General features: G+C 59.3%; 1 protein-coding gene across 7 annotated transcripts in view; it reads right to left on the bottom strand.

Moving 5' to 3' along the window:
• Nucleotides 1-23697, bottom strand: part of Syne3 (spectrin repeat containing nuclear envelope family member 3) — an 82638-nt gene that overhangs the window by 17988 nt on the left and 40953 nt on the right. For 5 of the 7 annotated variants that reach the window (XM_078050807.1, XM_078050808.1, XM_078050806.1 and 2 more), the window contains exons 3-13: nucleotides 21270-21442; nucleotides 19681-19990; nucleotides 14038-14199; nucleotides 12791-13141; nucleotides 10611-10744; nucleotides 8899-9073; nucleotides 5448-5630; nucleotides 4187-4330; nucleotides 3201-3335; nucleotides 629-790; nucleotides 329-501 (exon numbers count right to left, since the gene is read on the bottom strand). In XM_078050807.1, the coding sequence (XP_077906933.1) occupies nucleotides 329-501; nucleotides 629-790; nucleotides 3201-3335; nucleotides 4187-4330; nucleotides 5448-5630; nucleotides 8899-9073; nucleotides 10611-10744; nucleotides 12791-13141; nucleotides 14038-14199; nucleotides 19681-19990; nucleotides 21270-21442 (2102 nt within the window). Of the gene's footprint in view, nucleotides 1-328; nucleotides 502-628; nucleotides 791-1161; nucleotides 1472-3200; nucleotides 3336-4186; nucleotides 4331-5447; nucleotides 5631-8898; nucleotides 9074-10610; nucleotides 10745-12790; nucleotides 13142-14037; nucleotides 14200-19680; nucleotides 19991-21269; nucleotides 21443-23312; nucleotides 23461-23697 lie in introns of those variants that run through there. The other 2 variants (XM_078050810.1, XM_078050811.1) reach the window with 2 other exon arrangements.

Here is a 23697-nt window from a genome sequence, read left to right on the forward strand (position 1 = left end):
CCATCCTTCAGGTGTGGCAGATGCTCCTGAGTCTCCCACGTGTCCCGTCTCTGAGTTGCAACCCCCCTCCCCGGTCACACAGGTGCACGTGCTCAGGACACAGATAGGAAACTGAGGCTCACACCAGAGCGGGCTGGAGGCCGACCCCCAGCCAGGGACATCTTAGCTCCCCTACCCCTACCAGAATCCCCAGGGGGCTCAGGTGTGGGGAGGTGGGCAGGTCCCTGGCACAACGCCTGGCTCAGAGCCCTGGCATCTGCTCGGAGCTCTTCCTGGTGGCGAGGGGGCACTGCCCCAGACAAGGCTCAGAGCCAGCGGGGCCTCTCACCTCAGCAGGTGCTCCTCCAGCAGCCTCAGGGCCCGCCAAGCCTCCGCCAGCTCCCGCAGCTCCGCCTGGACCAAGGCCGCCCCCTCAGGAGAAGACTTCTCCATCACCAGCTGGCCGTGCGCCTCGACCAGGGGCAGCTGGGCCTCCTTCTCAGGGAGGTCAACCAGCAGCCTCTGGAGGACACAGGGGGACACACACACACAGTGAGGTCCTTCTTGGGGAGGTCTCTGCTTCCCACTGTGGGAGCTTCAGCCAGAGAGGCTGCCTTTGGGGATGCAGGTGAGGGAGTCACCCCCTTACCTCCACCTCGGCCTCTCGGGACGCAGCATCCCACGGGCCCTCGTCCCGCTGGTGTGACTCCAGCAGCTGTGTGACCACAGTGACCCACTGCCGCAGCTCCTGCAGCTGGTGGCTGAAGGTGCAGTGCTCCCGCACGCTCTGCCGACACCTGTCCACGAGGTCCTGCAGCACAGCCAGAGGCCAGGGCACTGAGCGCTGGAGCAGGCAGAGAGCCAGGCACCCCCCAACCCTGCAGGACCCCAAACCTCCTGGGCCCTGGCTCCTCCCACAGCCAGACAGACACCACAGGCTGGTCCTCCCTGGGCACAGCACAAGGATCCTCAAAGATCAAGTCTGGTTCAAAATGCCTCCCACCTCCTGGCCTGTCTCCTATAGAAACAGCCAAGGGCAGGTGGGGCTGGTGTGAACGGGCACAAGCACTTTTGCTCAATGGAATGTTCTAGAGCAGCAAGAATGGGCATGCCACACCAGTGCAGTGTAGGATGAACCTACAACCACGTGTGGGGGGCCAGCACGCACACAGTATGAGCATCCGTGTGGCTCCATCAGCAGGCCTAACTGAAGCTGAGTCCAGTCTGAGGTCAGGAGCCGGCGGTGACTGGCGGGCGTGAGGGAGGCTGGCGTTGCTCTGGGTTCTTTCTGGGTGCTGCTGAATCCGATCCGTTTAATTTAAGATTCCACCGAGGTGCCCAGTAAGACATTCACTTTTCCGGATAGGACTGGACTCCACCAACAGGTTTTCAAACAGTCTTGCTTTTTCCTCCTCCCTGAGGCCTGTTTCCTGGGAAACCGAGGCCTCGGAGGCTGGAACCTTGTTCTTCTCTGTCTCCAGGAAAGATGGCACTGAACACAGAAGAAGGCCATTTTCCATGTTCCTGGTCATCCTGCCCGGGGCCCTTTGAGCACCTTCTTCATCTCACTAGGAGCCAGTCAGACCCGGGGCCCACCGTCCCCTTTCCTGCTGTGTCTCCCAGCTTAGGATCTCGTTATGTGGGGCCACCAGAGGCCCTGCCTTCCTGCGTTCCACAAACACGGGCTGGCCCTGCAGGGTTCCAGGACCATGCCAGGGATGGGGACCCAGAGAGGGGCTGGGCATTCCGTGGGCCTCCAGGGGGGGTGGAGCATCTGTCCCTGAGGGCTGTCAGCAAGGGCGAAACGTTACCTAAAACCTCACTCCTCCTAGTTCTCACCACCCAATGCCTTCAATGGCTCCCTACTGCCTAGAGCTGGGACCTCCCCCCGGGGCAGGGGAAGATCACTGTGTGTGTGGGGGGGGGGGCACGTTAAAACTCACTGGACTTAACAAGCCCTGAACATCCAAATAACAGGAGGGGCCATTTCCCCTTAAATGAGTATGCAAACTGTAAATAAAGAAACTTGGTGGAATGGGACTGTCGCAGTCTGCAGTCCCTAGCTCCTGACTTCTGATCAACCTCGCTCACCGCTCACCGACTGGATGTGGGTACCGCAGCTGACTTGGGCTGCGGGATGGTTTCCTGTCTCTCGACGCCCCCTCCCTCGACCCTGAGACCACAAGCTGCTCCTGTGTTAGGGGGACTCTATGCGTCACCTGCACCGTGAGTCTCTATAGGTGGCGCTGTGCTCCCTGGAGACCCCTGGAGTGTCTGGCTCAATGCAGATGCTGGCCTCTCCAGGGACAGGTCCCTGGTGTAAAAGGATGGGACACTGCACTTTGGTTTGATCACTTTTTATCACATTCCAGAAAACTGCATCCCAGGAGGCCGAGCAGGCACCACCACGGATGGGGCACCTGTGGCCGTGACCTGGAGGGAGCGTTCACTGACCCCCGTGTCTTGATGTAGCCACCTCGGAGCATTTAAGCATCAAAGGACACTATTTGATTATAACTATTTTGAAAAATCTCTCTTATATTCTAGAAAGTTCTAAATGGTCTGTGAGGGGAACTCACATTATCTATGGGCTGGAGGTTGTAAAGAGGGCATTGAGCAGGGTGGGATGGACAGAAGAACCTGCCTCACACTGTTTTCTTGAAGTGTGGTTGTCCGACACCAGCTCACGGCCTCAAGACTCCACACAAAGGCAGACCCAGGCCTGCACCTGAACGAATCAGCGCCTGAGGGGTCTGCAGTCTGCATTTCCTCTTGTCCATTGGGGCCAGTTTGGAAGGAGTCTCGCCTGCGCCACACACGCAAGTGTCCAGGCGGCCACTAGAGGGCACTGCAGACAAGGTTCTGCGGCCCCGGGGCTCAGGGCTCCCTTTGCAAAGGCCTCTGCGCGCAGGCTGCTGGGGTCACAGCAGCTCTTCCCCCTCGCGGCCCTTAGCTCAATACCGAGTGGAGCCTTTACTTGCTTCTTGCTGATTTATCTGCATCTACCCAACTAGAACGACCATCCCCAAGGGAGACGACGCCTTGGCCCTCTCCTTCAGACTACTCCGTTCGCAGGCCTAGTGCAGCGCCCCCGTGCGGAGGCCTCAGTAATCACCTGTCCCGGGAAGCAGGGAGGGAAGGGAGGACGGAAGGAAAGAGGGAGAAAGGCCCCCAGAGCCCAGGATTCTTGGTTGCCCCTCAGGCTCCTCTGACGGCCTTACCTCCAGGGGCCTCTGCAGGGCCTGGTGGTCAGAAGTAAGCTGGTCCATCTTGTGCTGGTGGTTGGGATTCCCCTGGACAAGAGGCTGCATGGCTTCCATCTGCAGGCCCAGCTCCAGCCCCTCTTCCTGCAGCCCCTGCCGTGGAGAAGGGGGTGCTGAGCCTCCTCCCTGACCCTCACTGTTGAGGCTGATCAGGGCGGAGGTGGGGGTCAGCTCAGAGCGAGGGCCTGGGGTGGGGGCTTTCCAGGATACAGGGCCCCCCACACCAGCAGATGCACCACGTGTCTGGTCTTATAGGCCCAGCTCACGGCTGATGAAAAATTTTAAATCAGACCAAAATATTATGGAACATCATGAAAATAAACTCAGTAAAAGACCAGAGGACATCATGGAGGACAAAATCACTTTCACTTGATGGCTACCTCTCCTTATGAAGAACCACACCCCAATTTCAGGTTTCAAGACTCAAACGCACCAGCGTAATATCTTGCAGAGAACTCTCACTCTATATGTGAGCTGTCCTTGGGTTCTAAAGATGATTTTTGGATCACATGCATTTTCAAAACCAGCAAGCTCCTTATCCAGCCAACTGTTATCAAGGATCTGCGTGTGGGTTAAAATGCATACTCTCAATCTCAGAATTGTGTTAGTTAACTGAAGGCCTCTGGACCCATTAGGGATAGTTAGCAATGCAATTTTAGAAACCAATACCAATTTTAGGCTTTGGAACTCAGAGGTAAATAATTATGATTTTGTTAGGCTTCAGAATCTGCAGTCTGAAGGTGCTAAAGGCCCCGTTGAGGCCAGGGACCATCATATAAATAAGCAGAAATTCCATTAAGACAAAAAGTCAGATCTCAAGTAAGGTGTAAATCTCTGGCTCCAGCTGGCTCCGGCTTTGCTGGTTACTAGAAGAGGAGGAACTGCTTTTATGCACAAAAAAAGTCAACCCTGTGAGGGTTGACTCGGCCCCACAGACCCCTTACCTGCAACCTCAAGAGCTGGGCCTGTTTTCCAGGAAGGTCCCGCTGAAGCCCTTTCTCAGCTTGGATTCTAACTTGGAGGTCTAAGAGCTTCCTCTGTAGGGGTTCAAAAGCAGCTCCAAAGTCCTTGTGCTGATCAAGCAAACTCTGTGGAGACAGAATGGGCAGCTGCGAATTAAGAGCTTTCCTCAGGGGCACCTTGTTATAGACCTGGCACCCATAGAAGGCCTGGCTGCTCTCCTCAGCACATTCTTGCTCCAGAAAACCTTCTCAGAGCCTTGATGGGGTTGGGTGCCTCTTCTTAGGGTCCCATAATGTCCTTGCAAAACACTTTGGCCACATCCCTCTAAAACAGGGGCTGGCAAACCCCTCCCCAAATCCCACCAGAGGTTGTTTACGTCGGCAAAGTGCTGCTGGACATAGCCGCATCCCTTTATTTACCACTGAGGCCCAGGAAGCCCACCCTGCATATGCTGACCAGGTCACCACTGGCTCACAGACAGCCTTTGGACATCTCCTGGGGATTGTCCATTTGTTGGTTTCCGTCACCAGGTTGTGAATGTTGGGGGTGAACTCTCGGCTTTCTTTCTTTGTCTCTCCAGCTCCTAAAACCCTGCCTGGCCCTACTAATGGAGGCAGAGAACACAGGAGGTGAGACAGCAGGCTTGGGGTCAGGCCGTGTGGGGTATGTCCTGGCCCTGCCACTCTGGATCAAGAGCCACCACTGAGTTTCCTCATTGGTAAAACAGGGGGAAGAATAGCAGGTCCTCGTGGGTACCGTGGGTCAGATAAGATCAGGGGGTGATGCTCTGAGCAAGTGCCCGGCCACAGACACTGCCCTGTGCCTCAGAGCTGCTATCATCCTCCGCTGGCTCAGCAAGCTTTCATCCTGTAGAAGAGGAGGCTGTTCCCTGCATCCCAGCTGCATCTTGGATTGGGGACAGTCAGCGTGTCACTAATGACACCAGCCCAGCATCATGGTGGCTTAACGTTTCCAAGTGCTCTCACCTGCGCTGGTCCTCCACCAGCTCTCTGTGGTATAAGATAGATTGCAGAGTAGGGAGGGGACAGACAGGTGGCTAGGGAACCAGTTAGAGGGATCCTGGGAGAATCCTACCCAGTTTATGCACGAGGAGCCTGAGAGGGTGAGGGACAGAAGGATTCGTCCAGGCCACAGCGGTGAGTGGCAGTGGGGGTTGGAACACCACCGTGAGGGCCACTCCCGCCTGGCCAGGCCCAGTGCCAAGAGGCCGCCGCCCCTCACCTGCAGCTTGCTCTTCCTCTGCAGGAGGCTGTTATGCAGGAGGTCCCTGTCCCTCACGGAACTCGCCACCTGCTCCAGGAGGGCGCTGGCTCGCTCTGGGCCAAAGATGCTGCTCAGCAGGTCCGTCTTCAGCTGCAGCATCGCCAGCTGCTCTTTGAGGCGGGAGCTTTCTGCCAGGGCCGCCTGCGGGTGACAAGACCCCCAGGAAGCTCAACAGCAGGTCAGGAGCACCCGGTCCTGGCGCTGCCCAGCAGGAAGGCGCGCCTCTGTGCAGGTGTCCCGGAGGCAAACAGAAGCTTCAGGGTCAAGTCCGAGTCTTCTCCCAACCACCCCACACCACCCACCTGTCACCAAAGCCGAGTGATAGTTCCTCCTTCTCCTCATCTCAGAAATCTGCCACCGAGGGCCACACACGCTGGACCATGTGGCTCCTACCTGCCTGTGGCCTCCCAGTGGGCACCGGGACTTCCCTGAACCAGCCTGACCTCTAGACAGAGGGCCTCCCCCAGCAGGGTTGTGAGGGGCCATGACATGGGAAGGCAGGAGGCTGCCCGGAGGGGTCACCCCTCGGTGGACTTCTGATGTGTAGGGGCTTACCAGGCAGAGAGGGGACCTGAGGGGACTCGGAAGCCACCTCATAGGATGGCAGCTGGCCTCCAGGACACCTGCACCCTGCACGGCCAGCCCTGCCTGCTCCAGGAGGCCCGCCCTGACCATGCGCCCGGGAGTTCTGGAAGCCAGAATGTTATACCTGGTGTGATACCTGGTGATGTTACTGACACCCCCTCCCGGACCTGAGACCCTGAGCCAGGCGCGGGGCTGGGGCTGGACCAAGCCCTCAGGCAGATTGGCAGGTGCAATTCAAAGGTGGGAAGTGCTGGGGTGGTCAGTGCTGGCTGGCGACATCAGAGAGGGCTCCTTGGAGGAGCAGGTGCTGATGTCAGCCCCGAAGGGCAGCGGGCTGGCAAGAGAAGAGTGACTCAGCCACGCTGGCACGACCTGCAGATGAGGGCACCCGGCCCGTGGCAAGCCTCACAGGGCTGCCCAGCCACACAGCCACGCCCTGTGTCCACCGCGTCCAGAGGCTGCGTGGCAGGTTAAGGGCACCTGAGTTTGGGTTCCCTGCTAACTGGGAGGCCGTGGGCGGTTCTGAGCCTCCCTTTCCTCTTCTGTAGAACCTGCAGGGACGCGCCCCGCCCTGGGGCTGGGACGGGGCTGGAAGGAGCCTTTGGGTGCCCCACACGCAGAGCACACAGAAGCACAGCTCTCCCAGGCTCCGTCACTGACCAGCTGGGATGCGCCCCGTTGTGTCTCCCCAAAAAAGATGCAGTGAGGTCTGAGTGCTCCCCTCAGTCCCTCGGAATGTGATCTCAGCTTAAAATGGGGTCTGTACAGAGTCGAGTTAAGGTCATTAGGGTGGGCTGTCACCCAGGGCGGCCAGGGTCTCGCACCAAGGGCAGCTTTGAACGTGGACATTCGCAGAAGGAAGGTGGGGAGGGGGTGGCCGTGTGTCAGCGGGCGGAGATCGGGAGCCTGTCTCTACCAGCCAAAGGCCACCAGGGATCTCAGGCAGGGAAGGAGCACGGCCCTCAGGGGGAGCACGGCCCTGCCTACCCTTGGTCCTGGGTCTGGGCTTCATGACAGTCCTCAGGAAGCCACTTCACCAGCCAGAAACCCGCAGATGCGCAGGACACTCTCCGGCTAAAGCCAGGAGCCCAGCCAGGTCAGCTGAAGCTGGCCACTCAAGCCACACCTGCTAAAGGAACCCTCCCTCCAGGGGGTGGCACAGGAGGGCCACATGGAAGGCACCAAACAGGACACCTGAGCTCCTGGCCCCCCTGCTCCCGCCAGCGGACCTGGGCTGGGAGGCCTGGGTCACCCTGGAGAGACTCCACTTGTGGCCCCTGCCCGGCAGAGGCCCTGGTTTGCTTTCTACCCGGTGGAAGGAGGAGGTGGAGACGGGATCCTGGCAGAGCAGGAGAGCGCCGGACGGAGTCGGCAGCTGAGGCAGGGCCCCGTCCCTTAAGTGTCTGAGACCTTGAGCAGGGGGCTGCCCTCTCCCGGACCTGGCTCCCCTAACAGCCCCGCAACAACCATAAAATCAGTTCTTCCACCTCACAGAGCTGTTTCTAGAACCCGGGGGAAAACTGACGGGGACATCAGACAGGGCCCTGTGCCTGCTGTTCCCGCCCAGCCCGGCCTCCCTGGACAGGCCTGACCCTGGCCTCCATGGAGCAGCCTGAGGGGAACAGGCTCTCTGACCTCTCCCTGGCTCCAGCCAATCTCTCCTCTGCAAAATGAGATGCTGGAGGCTGCTCCCAAAGCCTTGTTGTCATAATTAGTGTGTGTTGGATATTACGTATAAAACGTGTCTCTATTTTCACCACTAGAGATAGTGTCCCCACAGGTCAACGGTGGCGCTGCGGCCTGGGGGACTCCCATTCTCTGGCAGGTAGGCCGTCTACAGTCAGAAGGAACACTAGTGTAAAAAGGAGGCCGACACCCGGCACATTTTTGTGTCCCTTTCCACTCTACCCGTCTATGACTGGGGACAGAAGCATTCCGTGGACTTCAGAGCTCAGTGACGGCAGAGAGCAGTGTTGACAGGTGACCCTCAGTCTCTTGTGGACAGCACTGACCATGGCAGCCGCTGCCAGCTGCTCACACCACGGCCTTTCCTCCTCCCTCACCCAGTAGCCGGCATGTTGGCTGGGTGCCCACCTGGATGCCCGGGTTATTGAGACCATGGCCACAGGCCAGTCCCAGGGATCCCGTCATCCTCAGCCACTGATTGGTCCAGGGATGGTCAAGTGACTTTGAGGGACCAGTGAGATGTAAGAGAAGCTGCTGGAGCTTCTGGGATGGGCCTCCCTGTTGATAGTGAAGTGGTGATGGAAGGAGCCCTGGGCCCCCACAGTTCCCTCCTGCAACAGGTGTTGCTTGTGGGGGATGCGTGTGTAGGGTGGTGGCAGCCATTTTGGAGCCAGAAGGAGAAACACCACCTGGAGCTAGGTAGAGCCTGGGTCCTCGATGACACTCAGTCCTAAAGTCAGCCTGTGTTTTAACCTGCCACTGGGCAGCTTTTGTCACTTGTAGCCACAGTGAAGGCACTGGCCTGACAACACCGCTTTCTCACAGAATGGCTAATGTTCCACAGAGGACGGCCTATGGTGGGGTCCAGAAGGAAAAGGGAAGCTACCCCTGGGTGGGAGGGGGTCAGTGGGGCGTCCTGGGGTCATCCCAGGCTTCGCCTCCTACCCAAGTTTGAGGATGACCTGAATCACCGATGACAACGTGACACTCCCTGTGCACTAGGTCTTGCCCAAGCAGTGAGCTGGAGCCCGTGTCTGCGGGGCCAGGGACACACCCGTCCCCAGGACAGTGGCTGACGCGCCCCACGCTCAGCCAGCAGCCTCCCAGCCACAGAAGCCGGCCCTCCTGGCGCAGTTACCTCGATCTGGGGCAGGAAGGTGTGGATGGAGGGCAGGTCTGGCAGGCTGGCGGTGACCCCCAGGAGCCGCTGGGCCAGGGCCCTCCACAGCTGCAGGCCCTGCAGGGGGCGCTGGAAGCCCTGCCACAGCTCCACCCCCGTGGCGTTGCGGAGCCTGGTGCTCTTCCCCTTCAGGCTGCGAGGACCAAGAAAGAGAAAGCGGGGTCAGCTCCAGGTGAGGCCCCGCCGGACCCCCAGGGAGCCCAGGAGCACTGCCTCAGGGTGGGCCCTCTCCGTCCCGCGGGCTGCTGGGAGGGTCTGCAGCAATGGCCACGAGGTATGGGGGAAGGGACTCTGGGTGACGTGGAAAGGCCTCAGCACGTGCTCAAGTCTTCCTGGGCACAGACCCCAGGGCTCCCGGGGCCTCTGCGCTTGTATATAAATAAGACGTGTGAGCGTCCAGAGGAGGTGTGGACGACCGGGAGTCTCAAGTCTGGCAGACGAGTCTGCGATCTAGTTGGCTCATCCTGGAGCCTCAGTTTCTTCACCTGACAAATGGGGAACACGGTGCCCCCAAAACACTTGTGAGTGCTGAGATGACACAGAGACGTCTCCTGGGAAGAAAGGCCCGGCCCTCCTGCTGAGGATAAACCAATAACTGCAAAAGCTCGGTCTAATTTTAAAAATGAGCAAAAAACAGGAATGGGGTTTAGTGTCCAGGGCTCCTTTGACCCCGAGGGCTTTGCCCATCTGTAATGTAATGGCTGCAAAATCGAGCTGGGCTTTTGACACTCCCCAAGGAGTGGGGAGTAAGGTCCACCAAGGGCGGCAGGTTCTGAAAACCTCACCCTTCCTAGTGCTGGGCCTCAGGTCCACGCTGTCAGGACAAGAGGGCACAGCGGGTGAGCCAGCAGCCCAGCCTCCTGGCCAGGGGACTGCAAGCCACAGGGTAAACCGTGAAGACCTGAGACGGGCACTGCCCCAGCAGAGGCCATCAGAACCCTCTGTTAACCCCAGGCCCCGCTCATTTCTAGGAGCACGTTTTCAAATCCAAGGTCCAGCTCCCAGACAGAGATGTGCAGCCCTGGAAAGCTCCAGGACAGAAAGCAGAGGCAGAGGTAGCCCCTCGGCCACTCTGACCCTCGGCATAAACCCACCCCCCACCCTGGAGCACCTCACAGAGGACCCAGGCCGTGACCTTGAATGGAGAGGGGGGCCTGGGCACGGCTGTCGGGGGAGAGACACCGCAAGCTGGACCCCTGCTCTGCCTGAGGGAGCCCGTACCCAGCAGTGGCCGCTGTGCTGTGTTAGCACGTCTCGGGGGAAAGAGGGCCACGCCCCACGTTTCCACGCTGCTTCAGGCCTCAGAGGGAAGCCATGTCCACTCCAGGCTATGCCCACCGGCTGAGGGGACAGGCAGAGGCTGGTCTGAAGATGCGCTTGAGGTCCCAGAGTGGCCAGAGGCAGGGCACTGCTGTTGACCTATTGAGTAGCCCTCCCCTTGGCCCACTGCATGGTGAACCCTTCCCGGTGTTAATTGGCGTGAACAGACTTGATGGAATGGGCGCTGGGCTGCCCACCAAGGACAGAGACAGTCCAGGCCTCTTTTAGGAGCGAAACCCAGAACAGATCTAGAGGGCCCAGCGCCTGAGCCGAGGGAGGACCCGCAGCAGCCGGTCACTCAGCGGGAGGCGGGTGCACCTCAGTCCTGCCACCCTGGGCTCCCCGGGTACCTCTGGTACTCCTGGATGGCGGCCACCACGCTGTCGGAGAGCGGCTGCAGGTCGGGGAAGGCCACGAGGTCCTTCAGCTGGGCCTGTAGCCAGGCCACCCGGGGCTCCTCGGAGGCCAGCGCTGCCCGTGTTGCCTGCAGGACAGGATGACACCCCAGGGTGGATGAGGCTCCTCAAGGGGATGGCCACAGATCGCAGGGGGCTGAGCACAGGCCAGTGAGTGGCGCCAGGTCGGAGGAGCCTGTCGCCGAGGGCAGGGGCTGGGGCCCGTCAGCTCACTCCTAGGCTGGCCCTTCCTCTCTGAGCTGCAGTTCTTACTGTCACCTGCCTCTGAACATGCTGGTGGCAGCTGCCAGCTCCTCATGCACAAACACCCAGGGCAGAGGGCGCGCCGTCCCCTGCAGAGAGCCCCAGGTGCCCCATCCACCCGAGCCTCACCACCAGCCTGGAGAGAGGCTGGCCCATGTTCTACACAAGGACACTTGGGCTTAGCGGTTTGGACGGTTGTGAAACCTGCAAACTGTGTGCCTCACGGCTGAGCCACCTCCTTAGCTCAAAATGGAGCGTGCACCACAGGGTGCTCTGTGAATCTCTACTTCTACAGAGGGACCACCAAGAAGTGCGTGGTGACCACGCTCAAATCGCTTCACCTCACTGTGATCAGCCCCTCCAGAGGCTGCCTTTTCCTGCTGGCTGGGGACATTGGAATTTGACCTTGACCTGCAGAACTCAAGCCCCTCTGGGCTCCTGCTCAGGAGGAGCCAGGGTGGGGTGCTAGAGAGCACTTTGGGGCTCGGGGGAAACTCAGGGCAGCTCTAAAAATTGTCCCATACAATACAAGGGGCATGCTCCCACCAGCCACAGGGGACAGGTGGCACTGACCAGGGGCCCAGGGCGGCTGCCACCCAGGCTCCCTGAGGCAGCCCTGGGCTTCTGCCCTCCTGAGCTGACCTCAGAACCTCCTTGCACAGGGATGGACCCGGGCAGCTCCAATCAGGCTAAGTCAGGGAATCCCCAGGAACAGGATCAAAGGAAGGAAGCTCTGGGAGGGATTCTAGGAGTGATGTGGGCCACTAGTGGGCAGCGGGGCTGGTGGGAGCCTGCCTTTGTGGCAGATGCAATTCCAAAGGCTCTGTCATTTCCCCCAATTCACAGGCAACCGAGGCTAAAGCAATCCTCCCCAAACTTTCCCAAAAGCAAGGGGAGGAAGCAGGGCTGAGCCCAGGAGGTCTGGCCCCAGAGTCTCCCAGCCCTAACCCTGGACCACAGCACCTTCTGCTCATGCAGAGGGGAAGCGGTTCCCTTGCAGGAAGATGATCGCTGCAGTGTGACCTGGTCTGCCACAGGACTGAATCTCAAGAAAGCCGAAAGAGGGCATGCCCTTGGTCACTGCCTGCTACTACCTCCAAAAACATTTTTGTCTATGGGCAAAGATTAGAAGGAGGAGAGGCCGATGCATTTGGAAGATGCTGTGGATCTTGAGGAGATGAGACCGGGAAATCCCTAGATCCTAGGGGAAAGTGGCGTGCCCTTGGGGAGGATTCTGGGACCCCAGTCTCTTCCTCTTCCTGACTCATGAGATGAGCTCTTGGTATGAGCCAGGGGTCCACAGAAATGGGGCCACTAGATCATGGACTGGAGGCTTCAGAACCATGAACCAAAGCAAACCTTTTCTCTTTATAAGTGAATTGCCTCAGGTATTCTGTGATATGACAGGATGGTGACTAATACATCTCCTGAGTGTAAAGGAGCAGGGTGTCCTCTGATTGGGTCTGGAGTCCACCCCACCATCCTCCATTTGGCCTCCCCAGACTCCCCCACCGCTGTGTCTGTCACTTGTCATGTCTCCATTACAAGCTTTTCTTTCTGTGGTAACAGCCTGTTCTCTACTGAGATGTCCACCCCAAGCCACCAAGGGAGGGCTCTGAGGCCCTGTCTACCTCTGGTGTTTACTCTCTAGCTCACCCTATGACCTTGGGAATGGTGGGGGGATTCTCTCTGGGCTTCAGTTTCCTCATCTGGAAAATGGGGGTGAACACCCATTTGTCCTCTACCCCTCCAGGAAGGTACCAGAGACCCAGGAGGCCAAAGGGGGTGTGCGTAAGGCTTGGTGGCTGTTCCGTCCCACAGACGAGCTCACACACCTGGACCGCTCCAGGGCTTGGCCAAACCCCACTCACCGAGTACAGCCTCCAGCGGGCCACCAGCTCGTCCTCAGTCCCTGCCTCCTTCCCTGCAGGCTCCAGGCCCTCCTGGGCCAGCCTCTGAAGTCCCTTCTTGAACTCTCCAAGCTCGGCCTCCAGCAGCCCCATCTGCCGCTCACAGGCCCCCCTGGACGAGAGCAGTCCCTGCAGCCGCTCCTCCTCCTCCTCCCAGAGGCCACGCAGCTTCTCCAGGACCTTCCGCATCTCCTCCAGTTCTCCCAGGATCTTCTCCGCGCCCAGAGGAGAGGTGTTCTGAATGACGCCTTTGGACTGCTCCTGCAGCCTCCTCAGAGACTCCTCGCCCCGGGGGAAGTCCTTGGCCATGTCCTGAAGCGGGAAGGGCAGGGGGAAGCAGACCTGGGATGCCGCGCGGGCACTCATCCCTGGATTCCTGGGTGAGGGCTGCCCAGGTGGACTCTCTGCCCCAGGATGGGCGGCAGGGTGAGCACCCGAGTCCCTCCCAAGCCCTTCTCAAGCCTTTGATTAGGTCAAGGAGAAAGTGGGTTGGGTGCTTCTCTGACTTAGCACTTTTGGGCACTGGCCCATCTTTTTAAGGCACAGAGCCATTGACAGCACTGTGGGGACCGTTCCACTGTGTTTACATGATGAATGGTGCTGGGTTTCCATTTATGACAATGTGTTGTTTTTTTCTGAATAACTTTCATCAACATTTTAAAAGGTGAGTCCATTAAATACAAATACGAAACACACCCATCAGGTGCCACATGGCTCTTGAATTATTGAGGATGCCCTGCCCACTCACTTAGCAGAGGGAGCCGGGGTCTCTCCAGGGTCATGCAGTCATAGAGGCCAGCGTCTCTGGACTGAGGCCCGAGGTCCACCCACAGCTCTTCTCCTGGGCACTACTGACATGAGTGGCTGGGTCATCCCCTGCTGCAGAGCTGTCCTGGTCACTGGAGGGTGTTTAGCAGCATCCCTGATCTCACCCACCCCCAGTTGTGACAAATGTGTCTGGACATTGCCACCTGCCTGCCTTGAAACCCACGGGTCTAGACCACGCTGTTGTGGTCCTGCGTGTCCAAAAATGGCCCCTGGCTCCCGGACTTTCGTGAAGCAGCCAGACCCCCAGCGTTTTGCGCTGGATGCCTTGCTCCTGCTCAGGGCAGGGTCTGTGCCCAGGAGCTGCCCTGTTAACTGTAACTCAGAACCCGCCGCAGGGGGGCGCTCCCTCCACGGCGTCCGGGGCCTCGGGCTGGACGTACCTGCAGCGCGGAGAGGCGGAGGGTGGGCGGCAGCGTGCAGCCCCGCCCCATGCAGCCGTGCACCTTCTCCACCACGGCCCTCAGCCACAGCTGGAACTCCTCCACGCTCGCCTGGTACTGCTCGTGCTCCTGGGCCACCCGCTGCAGCACGTCCACCCGGTCCTGCAGGAGGGGAGAACCTGCTGTGAGGGTCCCCCGTCTGGCTGTCCCTGCCTTTAACTCTACTGCTGGTGTGACCTAGGAATGGCACTCAACACCTGGGGCTTGGTGACCACAAGGACAACACTCCCCCGGAACACTGTCCCTTCCAGTGCTTAGCACCATGGCGACCCGCTAAGAGCTTTACATACTCAAGCTCCTTGAGCTCTCCTGGCGGCCCAGGCAGTGCCCCCGTGATTATTCAGGTTTGACAGAGGAGGACACTGAGCCTCAGAGAGGTGAAAGGACTTGCCCAAGGTCACCAGGCTCAGACAGTGGGAAGGCAAACCTGGGTGGCAACACAGAGCCAACAGGCAGTTCTAGCACCATGCCTACAGGGTACGCAGGCTGCCCCTTCTCCAGGACATGGTGATGCTTACTGCATGGGCTGGAATCTGACCTTCAGCCAGTCCCACTGAAGGTCTAACGCCCCAGAGGCAGGGTAGTTGATACTTAGGGAAATGACAGTATCCCTGCTGTGAGACCTACTGTGCTCCTAGAGACTGTTCTTTAGACATTCCCTGATCACAGTGCTGTCCCCTTAAGCCCCTTGATGGCTCCCTACTGTCCCAGGCTTACATGCAAGTTATAAATTCTGGCATCCCAAGACCGGTCCTTGGCATGAGGCTCTGTGGTCCACTGGTCAAGGCCTTGGGCCAGGGAGCCCACTGCCTGCGGCTGGAACCTTGGCATGTCATGGACTCCTCTCTGCCCGAGTCTCTTCCTTCCTATCAACCTTATTGGGGTGCAGGGAGATGAAATGAGCCAGGGCTTGTGCCACTCTAAGGACAGTGCCCTGCAGCGGGGAAGCTCTTGGTAACCATGAGTCATAGTTTACTATCCCCTGCTTCCCAGGGCTTCTGGCACAGTACACAGCACCACCTGGCAGAGCTGACCCCAGGGCCCTGCCTTCTTTCTTTGAAGCTCTGCCCACTACCCTGGAGGCCCAGGGTATTTCCAAAACACGAGGATGCAACTCTAGCCCAGCACCCCTCCATCAGGTTCCACCTTCAGGGGGACCAGGAGATCACTACAGACCACGCTGCCCCACTATGTCATCTAGCTCAGGGCCGGCTCAAGGTGTGCCTCTTGAGTGACAGGAACAGCAGACCCTGGGTGTCAGCCAACAAAGGGACTTTCCAGGGACAGTCAAGAGAAGGGAAAAGACAGCGGCTCGTTCCATAGTGTGACTGGAACTTACACATTAGCTTCTTTAACACGATGCCACAAAACCTCTCTCCTGCCACTGTCCAAACCAGAGTCAGGAAGTCACAGAACTCTTGACAGAATCAAGGTTCAAGCCTCAAGTGTCAGGCCCCAAATCACTGCTTGCGCCAAGGCCTGGCAGACTTTCTATCAAGGGCTGCACGGCATGGGGTCTAGCTTTGCCCTCCGCCTGATTTCTGTTGCAATCCGCCAGCCATGTAACGGCCACTTCTGTTGCAGGACAGGAGCATCCTTAGCCAGCGTGTCAAGGATGACAGGTTCCAACACAGCTTTCATTTTGGATAGTAAAGTTGGGATTTCATGCCATTTTGCCATCACGAAACATTCAGCTTTTAACTTCTCTCAACCATTTAAAAATGTGGAAACCGCTGCCAGCTGCCAGGGCAGACACAAGCAGGGGCAGGGCTGGATTTGGCACAAGGACTGCAGTTTGCTGACCTGGGCTTTTCATCCTGGAGAGAGGCCACATCCAGGGGGGCCCCTGCTTGCCATGAGGCTAAGTCAGAAGCTCTCAACTGGGAAGAGACACAGACAAGTGGACCAGAAAAACGTCCCCAGCGGCTTGTACAAGCTCCCTCTCCTTTGAGAGGCTTCTCACCAAATCCAGAAACACCCATCCATTTAACCCTCTGTGACAACCATGGAAACCAATGGGAGAAAACCCCCCATTTTAGAGACGGAGACTCCCAGGCTTCAGACCAAGCTCCTCAGGGAAGAACTGAGCGGTTCTCTCAAAACAAGTGCCTGCATCCCAAAGTGGACCCTGGACTGGAACCGTCCCCTGCAGCCGCGGGGAGGGTGCTGGAACCTGGCCGGTTCCCTGGCTGGCTCCCCAAGCCCTGAGGGACTGTTGGCATCCCTCAGAACCCCGCCCAGCTCCCCCATTCCCAGGGAAGGTTCATCTGTAAACACCGTGGGTCGTGGGTCGGGAGCAGCCCGTGGAGGCTGATGTGACGGATGTGGGAGGGAAGTGCATTCCTCTCCCCACGTCCCCAGGAAGGGCCCACGGGAGGTGCCCAGTGTGTGAGTGATGAGGCGCTGGCACCCGCCACGTCCAGAGTAAATAAGTCTCGGTGATGGGAAGCAGGCGCTCGCGAGGAGTGGCGGGCAGGGCCGGGATCCAGACGAGATCCGTGCCAGGCGCAGCCCTCACGGCAGGGTCCAGCGTGGCCGTGGGAAGATGTCAGGGGTGACACATGGGAGAGTGCTCCGCCTTCTCGTTAGACCCAACAATCAAGCCGTCTGTGGCCCAGCGGAGCCGGCAGGGATGTCACAGCCCAGCCAGTGAGCAAGGGCAGCGTGGGTCTGTGTCTCTGACCCGTGGCCGAGGTACCAGACAAACACTGCTTCTCTGAGGCCCACGGGGGGAGGGGGGAGGCCGGAAGAAAGAGGACGCTGCTATTCGTCTTGTGCTTTGGCAAACGGAAGTCGTGGATTAAATACAAACAAGCAGGACACTCTGGGCAACGGGCCACCCGCCTGAGTTTCCCTCCGCCTGCCCTGGGCCAGCCTGTGTCTCTGCTTGGCTCAGCCTGTTGACCAACCCAGAATCTCACCGTCCAGAGGCCACGCCGGTCCCCTCCCCACCAACATCGGACCCTCCCCACCCCAAGGTCAGGCCTGGACCCAGAGGAAGTTCCCAGGACTGACCCTCACAGGTCCTTGTGCAGTCACTGGGGTGCCCTGAGGGAGCCTTTCAAGCAAAGTGAGGTCCGCGATCAAACATGCAGAGCAGGTGACCAGGGGACTCTGGACCACCAAGGATCTGCCCAGGTGTGTTGATGCGTCCAGGACCTGAGGCCCAGCTGCAGGTGGAGCTCCTAGGGAGCCACCCAGAACTTCTGTCTCTTCCAGTGGCCAGGGTTGTCAGACCCTGGGATTATTTTTTTTTTATATGAAAACTGAGCCCAATAACATCTTCTTTGTCTACTTCATAAGAAGACTGCAGGAATCGAGTGAGGCCAGAGACAGGAAGAGGCTTGTAAAAAGTAGTGCTTCCCCATAAGAGTTGCCATTTCTACAGGTTTTTGGCCCATGTGAGGGGGAAGTCCCCTGGAATGACAGTGAGACTCTCCGAGGTGACCATTCCTGCACTGGGGCCAGAATTAGTGCTCAGCCAGCACCCTGGCATCCGCCCACCCAGTGGACACCAGCAGCTTCCGTTCCCTCTCCTCTGCACCCTGCACCAGGGGCTCTGCTGATTGGCACAGGCACCTGTTTTCTGTACAGTCAGGACGAAGGGCCAGCACTGTGCCCTTTAAGGGCCAAGGGGAGACCTGGAGAGAGAACTGCTGTTGAGCCTGCCCTGGCCACTTGGGATTTGGCTTGCTGCTACACCTGCAAGAAGGAACCTGATACCCGCCTTGCCTTCCAGTTCCTGACCCCTGAGCAGCTGTCCTAGGACCTCTGCCACGGCCCACTGGGGCCCGGCGGGTTGCTCGCCTTCCTGCTGCAGGGGTGGGGACTTGTGCATCCAGCAAACAGCCCTGGGCACCTGCTGCACGCCCAACATGGGTGCTGTTGCTATTTATTCTCACCCACCTGGTACAGAGGCTGTCCTCCACGCTGGGAAAACACTGCTGATTTTAAAGAGCACACAGGTGTCTCCAGCAGCCCTGGCAACCTGGCAGAGCAGGGGAGCGGCCCCCAGGCCACACAGCTGGGAAGCAGCAGCCTGACCCTGAACTCAAGTCTCTTCACTCGGGGACCACCTTGCTCCCCACCGATTCCCTGTCTCTGCTTACTATGGGGCTTGTTTCCCCTGAGCTGAGGGAGGAGCCCAGGAGACTTCCAGCCCTGCACTGTCCTCTGGCCAGGCCAGCAGGATCGTGGGGAAGAGGGAGGAAGAGGGAGCAAGCCCTGTCCCCCAGCACACACCTGGCACAGTGGGAAGGAACAGTCCCCAGACCAGGAGGGAAGCTGCGGAGAACTCCCCCATGACGCGCACTGGGCTTGGTTTCTAGAAGCTGGGGCTGAGCGCTCAGGCTGGACTCTGCATGAACTTTGGCCACAGAAGAAGCAGAGACCCCCTACCAGGGAGCCCCAGGGGGGCTTCCTGCCCACACCAGCCAAGGGCAACTAGAAACACATACGTTCATAAAGTCAGCGTGAGACAGAAACTCGTGGTTTAGACTAGGCCTAACAGACAGAACCAGTCACCTTCGGAATACAGAGCCAGGGGCCTGTCCCACAGTTTGGTTTTGGGGTTCAGTTTAGGGAACCCATTTGATTCAGGAATCCCCAGGGGGACTATGAAGGTAAATTCCCAGGGGAGTTTTGCAGGCCGGGCATGTTCCACCCCCGAGGACACACAGAGCAAGCCTGCTTGGGGTGACTCACAGTTCCCACTCCCAGAGCCCCCGGGAAACAGTCCCCCCAACAAGAGACACATGAGCAGTAGCACCAGACCCTGGGGCTTTAGCTGCCTGAACAGCCCCCTGCCCCCGTGGGGACCGAGAAGTACACAGGCTCAGAATACGATCCGCATCCAGGAGGAACAGGAGACTTCAGGAAAAAAGGACATTTGATAAAGAAAGAATAAGTGGACATAATAAAGAACCAAACAGAACTTCATCACGTGAACTCAGTAACCCAATGAGTCAAGGCAAGGTGGGCAAGGGACGGGCAGAGGGCGGGGGTAGGAGAGGGACAGGAGGGGGAGGGCGGGGATGAGAGAGAAGGGTGCTGCTCTGGTGGAGAAGAACGGCACAGTGACCAGCCACTGGTCACCACCTGTGGACTCAGGCACATCAAGCCCTGAGCGACTCTGGGCATGTGTGGGTAATGGGGAGTGGTGGGTGGCGGCAGCAGATGGACGGGTAGGTAGAAGGTGACAGATAGGTGCCTGGTGGGTGGTGGATCAGTGGATGGAGACAGTAGATAAGGGCAGGTGGGTGAGGGGTGGACGGGGAGAGAGATGGGTGAATGTGAGTGACGAGGTGGGTGGGCTGAGGGGCAGTGCGTGGTGGGTGGGTGATCACCAGGTTGAGCACATGAACAGGTTAGGCTGGGGGGGATGGGTGGGTAGAGGGCTGGCTGGGTCAGTGGGCAGGGTGGGGGCCAGACAGGTTTGGTGACAGCGAGAGGCAGGTGGTGAGGAGGGAGAAGGTGGTCAGGAGGGTGCTGAAGGGAGGGCGGGGGCAGGGGTGCAGGGCGGCTGGACAGTGGACAGTGAATGGATGGTGGGGAGGTGGCTGCATAGGGTACAGCTGGCCTCACCTGGGCTTTGGCCCTCACTGCGTCGTACTCGGCCTTCATCCTCTTCTGGGCCTCTTCGTCCACGCTGGGGTCCCCGATCCTGTTGAACAGGGAGCCCGCCTCCTCCAGCAGCCGGTCCAGGAGCACGGCCTGGTTGTCCACGTTGTGCAGCAGCACCTGGGCGTGACTCAGCTGCCACTGCTTCTCCTTCAGGCCCAGCTGCAGCTCCACCTGGGGCTCCAGAGTGACCGTCATCTTCTGGAACCAGCGGTAGAACTCGTCCCGGGCCAGCAGGTACTCGCTCCAGTGCAGCCACACCCACTCGATGCGGCTGTGGGCACAGAGCACGGGGACATGAGGAGGTGCCGCCTGGCTCCTGGGCAGGGGCCATGCCACTGTCCCCGCCCCAGCACCAGGGGCCATGGAGAAGGCCCTGTGTGTTCCCCAGGGTCACGGGACAGCTGGCCGACACTCCAGACTCTAGACCTCACTCGGTCCTCCAGGAAGAGACCCTCCTGTCCTGCTGATAAGCTCCCATTGAGGCCGTGGCTCAGCATCAGGTGTGTCCTGAGAACCACCAGCCAGTGACGCGGCTCAGGCAGCAGTAAGCCAGCAGCACCCCAGTTCCACCTTCAACACACCAATCCCTCCAAAATCTCCCTGCCACCGGGACTCTGAACACATGGCCTGGGCCCCTGCCACGTGCTGTCCACAGTCAGGAAGGACAAGGTCACCCGGGACTGTGCCATCAACATGCAGATGCAGTCGTGTCTGTGGCTTGCTAGTTACTATCCAGTAGGGGACTGCGGCCTGCATGTGGGTTCCAGGGGCGCCGTGAACTCTCAGCGTGAGCACGCCTCTCCACCGGCCACAGGGGCCCCTGAGCCACACACAGGAACCCTCCCATCTGTAAGGCGGACCTGGCCCTCTCTCCAGGCAGCAAACCTCAAGCCACTTTGTTTGGGATTTTGAGTGGGAGGGTTTGGAAGACAGCACCGGGCCTTGCCCTTGCCGTTGGTCATCCCTCCATCCCCCTAACCTTCAGGAGCACTTGGCGGCCCCCATGACTGGAGGAAGTGCCTGTGGCTCAGAGGCTGGGGATGTGGCTCAGTGGTCAATCGAAGGCCTGGCATTTATGAGGCCCTGGGTTCAATCCCAGCATCAAAAAAAAAAAAGGTGGTCAGGTAACTTTCCCAAGACCACACAGTAACCACAGCAAGTAACGGGCTCCAGTGGAGGCCAGGTCTGTGTGAGTCTCTGTGTCTGTCCTCTCCAACCCCTGCCCCCAAGCCGGGCTCTCTGGTGCAGGCAGAGCATGGGGCCAAAGCTGGCAGACCAGGCCTTCTTCTCGGGGGCTACCCTGGAGGGTGTACGTGTGAGCAGGCTACCAGGATTCGTTAGCAAACCTGGGGCTCCCAGTATCTACTGTCATCATTAAGCTGGATGCTAATGAGGAAGAGGCAGGCAGGCCGGGCCCGAACCCCCAAAGAACATCCTGTTCCAGGAATCCCAAGACTGAGAAATGCCCCCTGGACACAGGTTCCAGGCCAGTGTGGAGCTGGCCAAGGAGGGTCGGCAGCCCTGGTGGGTGCCCTGTCCTGGCTGCCTACCTGTGACAGTGAGTCATATAGGTGACGGTCTCCTCCCACTGGGCCTTGATGTCCTTCAGCCGGGCCAGGATCTCCGGCTTCTGGTCCTCGGGGCAGCACGCCAGGAGCGCCTCGGCCGCCCGCAACACCACATCCACCTTCACGCGCCCCTCGGGCTCCCGCTGACAGATTTTCTGTGGGCACAAAAGCCAGTTTCCCAGGGTTGGGCACACACAGGCCCAGGCTCGAGAAGACAGTGGCTCGGAGCTGACAGCCGGACCCTGGGGCTGGAGGAGCGGGGCTCAGACCCCCGCCTGCACCCCTCCTCCGTGACTATGGGAGACCCGCTCCTGGCTCCCAGGGAGGAGAAGACGGGGAGCCCGGCTGGCACTGCTGGCCCGTCCCTGGGAGTACGCAGGCCCACTGGGCCTGGTCTGCCCGACACCTCTCAGTCTACCCTGAGCTCCGTGATCTCATTTGTGAAATGGAGGTTTCTTACTCTGAGGTGGAATGACCACCGTCCGCCTCTCCGATTGTTTTTTCAGGATGAAAAGAGAAAACATATGCAGTTTATGTCACAGACGGTCGTCTCGGGACTACTGTGGGGGCCAGCGTGGCCCAGGGGCCCAGTGCAGCCTGTGGAATCCGCAACCCTGTTTCCCCATTAGCACCAGGGCCGTGGTCCCACAGCCGCTCCCACAGGTGACCAGTCATGGCAGGGACTCATGGCAGGTCTATATCTAGGAGACACAGGGGCCCTCTGATGGGCCACTTTAGCTCAGAGACACCTGGGGCCTTGCCAAGTGCCCCGAGATCCCCAGAGGCCTGAGCTGCTCCCACCAGCACCCCTTGCTCCCCGGCCTTGGGACCTGTCCTGCCTCCCAGCCTCCCGGCTCCTCCCTGCCTGTCACCTCTCCTGGGGGTGTCCCCTGCCTGGCTAACCTTATCTTGCATCAACTTCTTGGTGGCAGGAGGACCCAAAGGAACGTGCAAGGTCTGGCAAAGAGTGAGCCTCTGATTATCAACATTATTATTCTGATGCTCCAGGGCTGGAGTGTTGGTCCCTGGCTCAGACATGGCTGCGTTCCCACTGTACCCCCTGCTACTGTGTGACCTGTCACAGGACTTACGTCCTCTAGACCACGGAGCGGGAGGTCACGGATAGGCCACCGGGGTTGCAGTGTGTCAGGAGCTAGAGGACCTCTGTCACCTGCTGTCACCACCTGCTGCTCCGTGGCTTTGTGCTTCCTGGAGTTGCTCATTTGCCTAATGCTCAGGCTCAGCGCCCAGCGGTCTCCCTGGGGCCAGCTGTCGATTTCCCAGGCTGAGGTCCTGGGGCCTGGCTTCTCGGACCCTGTTCTGTGGTTGGAGGGTCGGTGCTGCCCCGCTGAGGGCTGTGGCCAAGGCAGGCCATCCGGCACCTTGGGCCTCCCTTCCTGTCCCAGGGCAGCACTAAGGACCCCTGCTTTGCCCACCTCATGTGGTGATTTAAAAGTCACAGCAAAGAAAGCAAACTGTTGAGCAAAGGGCACTGGTCCCCACCCCTCTCGATCCTCCTCAGGATGGTGACCGTGTAAAGGACATTTCCACCCATAACACTAATGGAGCTGCTCCTGCAGGTGGCCTTTGTGTGCACAGGGGAGTGGGGTGGAGCACAGGTAGAGAGAAGCTGGGCAGGTGTCCCCAGAGGAAAGAGGTCTTATTTGGACAAGTGGTGGGATGAGGCAGGTCCCACAGAGCAGGGCTGCCACAAGCAACCAGTAAAGTCCCTTGCAACTGCTCAGTAGCAGGCAGCCATGTGGGGACGAAGAGGCCGGAGCGGCCAGTGCAGATGGAAACCCCAGGGCTCCAGCTCTTAGCCCACTCCCAGGAAGGCCGTTGCACATCACTCAGGAACAGGATCCACAACAAGGCCAAGGACAAGTGTCCTGCCCTCTAGAGAGAGATCCGACTGGTTATTAATCAACCTCCTTAAGGACGTGGTGACTCCAACTCCCAGAATTTTCAGAGGGACCCCACATCCCCAGGCTTGCAAGACGGGCACGTTGGCCATCCCAGTCTTACAAAGGAGGGCGCCCAGGCGGGAGCAGGGGTGCAGGACTGTCGTCCCAGCCACCGGGAGGCGGAGGCCAGGGATGGCGGAGGCCAGGAATTCCAGACGTGAGAGACCCAGGATGCTCCTCCCTCTGCAGGCGAGTCCTCTGTGGCTTCCCTGCAACAGGAGAGGAGCTGGCGGTCCCCGTGCAGGACACCAAGCCCCCCTGGCTTGAAGCAGAGACACCTGCCCCCCCCCCAAAAGTCAACACGTGGGGTGTTCCTGAGGGCCTGGGGCTGGGAGAAGCCCTGGGCTGTGGCTGAGCTGGGGACCAGATTTCCCACAGTCCACCCTGCCCTCCGCCCCTGCCCCAGGGTATGCTCCTCCCCTGGTCCATCACCAGCAGGGGCGTGG

Source organism: Ictidomys tridecemlineatus, chromosome 5, assembly GCF_052094955.1.
Source record: "Ictidomys tridecemlineatus isolate mIctTri1 chromosome 5, mIctTri1.hap1, whole genome shotgun sequence".
In the NCBI taxonomy this organism is placed as follows: Eukaryota; Metazoa; Chordata; class Mammalia; order Rodentia; family Sciuridae; genus Ictidomys; species Ictidomys tridecemlineatus.